The 2,743-nt window shown below is 52.1% G+C and overlaps 1 protein-coding gene across 1 annotated transcript; it reads left to right on the forward strand.

Moving 5' to 3' along the window:
- Nucleotides 1–269: 269 nt before the first annotated feature.
- On the forward strand, nucleotides 270–2,647 carry PTGES3 (prostaglandin E synthase 3 (cytosolic); the record flags this gene model as incomplete). Its single annotated transcript, XM_009873631.1, has 7 exons — nucleotides 270–392; nucleotides 513–582; nucleotides 815–913; nucleotides 1,101–1,190; nucleotides 1,421–1,483; nucleotides 1,877–1,901; nucleotides 2,335–2,647. Coding segments are annotated over 7 exons (490 nt in total), but the record flags the coding sequence as incomplete, so codon positions are not given.
- Nucleotides 2,648–2,743: the final 96 nt, after the last annotated feature.

A 2,743-nucleotide genomic window follows, 5' to 3' on the forward strand; every position in this document is an offset into this window, starting at 1 on the left:
GCGTCTTTTTTCATCCTTAAGCACCTTTCAAAGATTAGTAGTAGTAAGCCAGGACTGAGGCTTTTCAGAGCAGGAAGAAGTGTTTTAGTTGGACTCCTCTAAAAAAAACCTCAAACCGCCCAAGCTGTGCGTGAGGAGAGAGGTTGGAAAGGAGAGGAAGGCCGGTGTTAACGTTTACTGGCCGTGTGGAAGGTTGGGCTTCAAAATTTCTTATCTTCTGTTAAGATTGAAAAAATGTGATCTCATCCCGCTCCCCGGTGTGTTCACAGGCAGCCCGCGTCAGCGAAGTGGTACGACCGAAGGGACTACGTCTTCATTGAATTTTGCGTTGAAGACAGTAAAGATGTTAACGTAAATTTTGAAAAGTCCAAACTCACGTTCAGGAAGAGGGGGTGGACACGGGGAGGTCGAGGGGGTGGCGGCTTTTGAAAGCAGCAGGTTCTGTTGGTTCTGTTCGTGGAGGTTCTGTAGGATGTTGGTGCTAAACACAAATGTTTCTTTTCTCTTAACAGTTGTCTTGGAGGAAGTGATAACTTTAAACATTTAAATGAAATTGACCTTTTTAATAATATCGACCCAAATGTAAGTATCCTCCCGACTCGCCCCTTCCTGACAAACCCCGCCCGGGCTCAGGGCCGGTCCCACTGCGGGAGGCGGCTCCTCGGGCTGAACCCCCGACCCCGGGAAGCATCTCTCCTCGGGGTTACTCGGGACAAAGCATAAGTGGGTGGCTTAGGACAAACAAGTTTAATATCAGCAGTTCCTGATGAAGTTTGTGATTGCGTTACCAGATGTTCGCTCTTTTGTTTTTCAGGAGTCAAAGCATAAAAGAACAGACAGATCTATCCTGTGTTGTTTACGAAAAGGAGAGTCTGGCCAGGCATGGCCGAGGTTAACGAAAGAGAGGGCGAAGGTGGGTTTGGGCTCTGCGGTGCCTGTTGCCTCTCCTGGCTTTTAGTTTTGTTTAGTATCTGGGTCGCATTTGGTTGCGTGGCAGCCGAAGGGTCGCTTGCGGCGCTGCTGGGGGGAATGGTAACCTTCCTCTCCAGCAGTAGCAGCTCGTTCCTCGCCCTTAACTCGCTTCTTGTGTTGACGTGCAGCTCAACTGGCTCAGCGTGGACTTCAACAACTGGAAAGACTGGGAAGATGATTCAGATGAAGACATGTCCAATTTTGATCGTTTTTCCGAGGTACGGGAAGGCGCGCGCTGGAGGTTTGGGTTTCCTGCGGGGCTGGCAGGGACTGAAGGGATCTCATCCCACAGCCGTTGCCTGCTTGAACCCGTGCTGTGTCGGTGTTTGTCAAAACTGTTGGCGACTGCAAATCTAAGCAATTTTGAGATTGTTATGGTGCTCCCCTAGCTGACCTCGGGAGCGTGGTTGGCTTGACCCCGTAACGTCGCTGTTATCTCTCCGAACAGATGATGAACAACATGGGCGGAGATGACGACGTAGACTTGCCAGAAGTAGATGGGGCAGATGATGTAAGTGCTTCAGCTGTGCTAAACGCATTCCGGGCTGGTTCGGTGCCCTGCACATCCACTGCTGCTCCCTAGAGCTAAGCTTGTGCTCCCTCTTCAGCTGCTAAAAGCATAAATAGCACAAAAACCTTGTCGGGATGAGGGACGTCACCTGGTGACATCCCCTCCTGCACCAGCGCTAAGGCTGCGCTGGCGGCGTCGGCCACCGCTGGTTGTCGCAGCTCTGGGCAGCGAGGCCGAACGAAGCGCGTCCGGTGGAACCCGGAGTTCACACAGTCTCACGCTCTGGAGCGCGCTGGCCGCGAGGCGCAGGAAACAGCAGCTCCTCCGCTGGGCTGGCGGTGGCGGAGGGAGAAGCGCCTTTGAGCTCCACTTAACGTTTCTTTTTCTTTCCAGGACTCACCGGACAGTGATGATGAAAGTAAGTCGCCGTTCCCCTTCCTCTCCGCGCAGCTGGCGAGCGTTTGCCGAGCGCAGGGAGCTGCCAGATGTTCTGTCCTGTCAGTCTCGCTAAACCCTGGCTGCGAGCTCATGCTGGTGCCTCGCCCGAGCGGTGCGAGACGACCTAATCCAGGGAAAGCCTTTCTGCACAAGCATGAAATACCAGTTTGACCTTCCTGGCCAGCTGGAGTCCCAGGGAGGCTTTGGCTCGAGGAGGGGAGGCAGCGAACGGATCTTGGGAAGAGCTGGGGGTGAGGGCAGGAGCCTTCAGCTGCTCTGCGGCCGAGGGCTGGAGCTTCTTACCGGTGTCCCTTGGGAGAGGATGGGGCTGCCAGTAGTGGGGGGGGATTAAAAAAAAAAACCCAACAAACACCAAAACAAAAAAACCCCTGAACCTGTTCTTCTCTTTCTAGAAATGCCAGATCTGGAGTAAGGAAAACTGTCGTCTTCAGGGTCTGGGGAGAGAACTTCATCACAACATTTCATAATTGAGATAAGAATTCCTGAGTTGATAGCCCTCAAGGGAGATCCTGCATCCTTTTAACCCATTTTAAGCCCATTTTAAATGGCTTCACTGATGGTAGGTGTGTACTGTCGCACGGGGCGGTCTTAAGCCACGAGAGGCAATAACGTTATGCATGAACCGTTTTCCAGACTTCCAAAAACCCCCAGTTTGAGGTGTAGGCCATCGATACAGAGCAGTTGCAATAAAGTTTACAGAGCCTCCTTGCCTCGTAGCGGCTGTAATTGCAATGGGAGAATCCTGAATTCACACCAAGCGGTCAATGAGCTTTTGTTTTGTTTTGTTTTGTTTTTTTTCCC

This window comes from Apaloderma vittatum, unplaced genomic scaffold (genome assembly GCF_000703405.1).
Source record: "Apaloderma vittatum isolate BGI_N311 unplaced genomic scaffold, ASM70340v1 scaffold34687, whole genome shotgun sequence".
Taxonomy (NCBI): Eukaryota; Metazoa; Chordata; class Aves; order Trogoniformes; family Trogonidae; genus Apaloderma; species Apaloderma vittatum.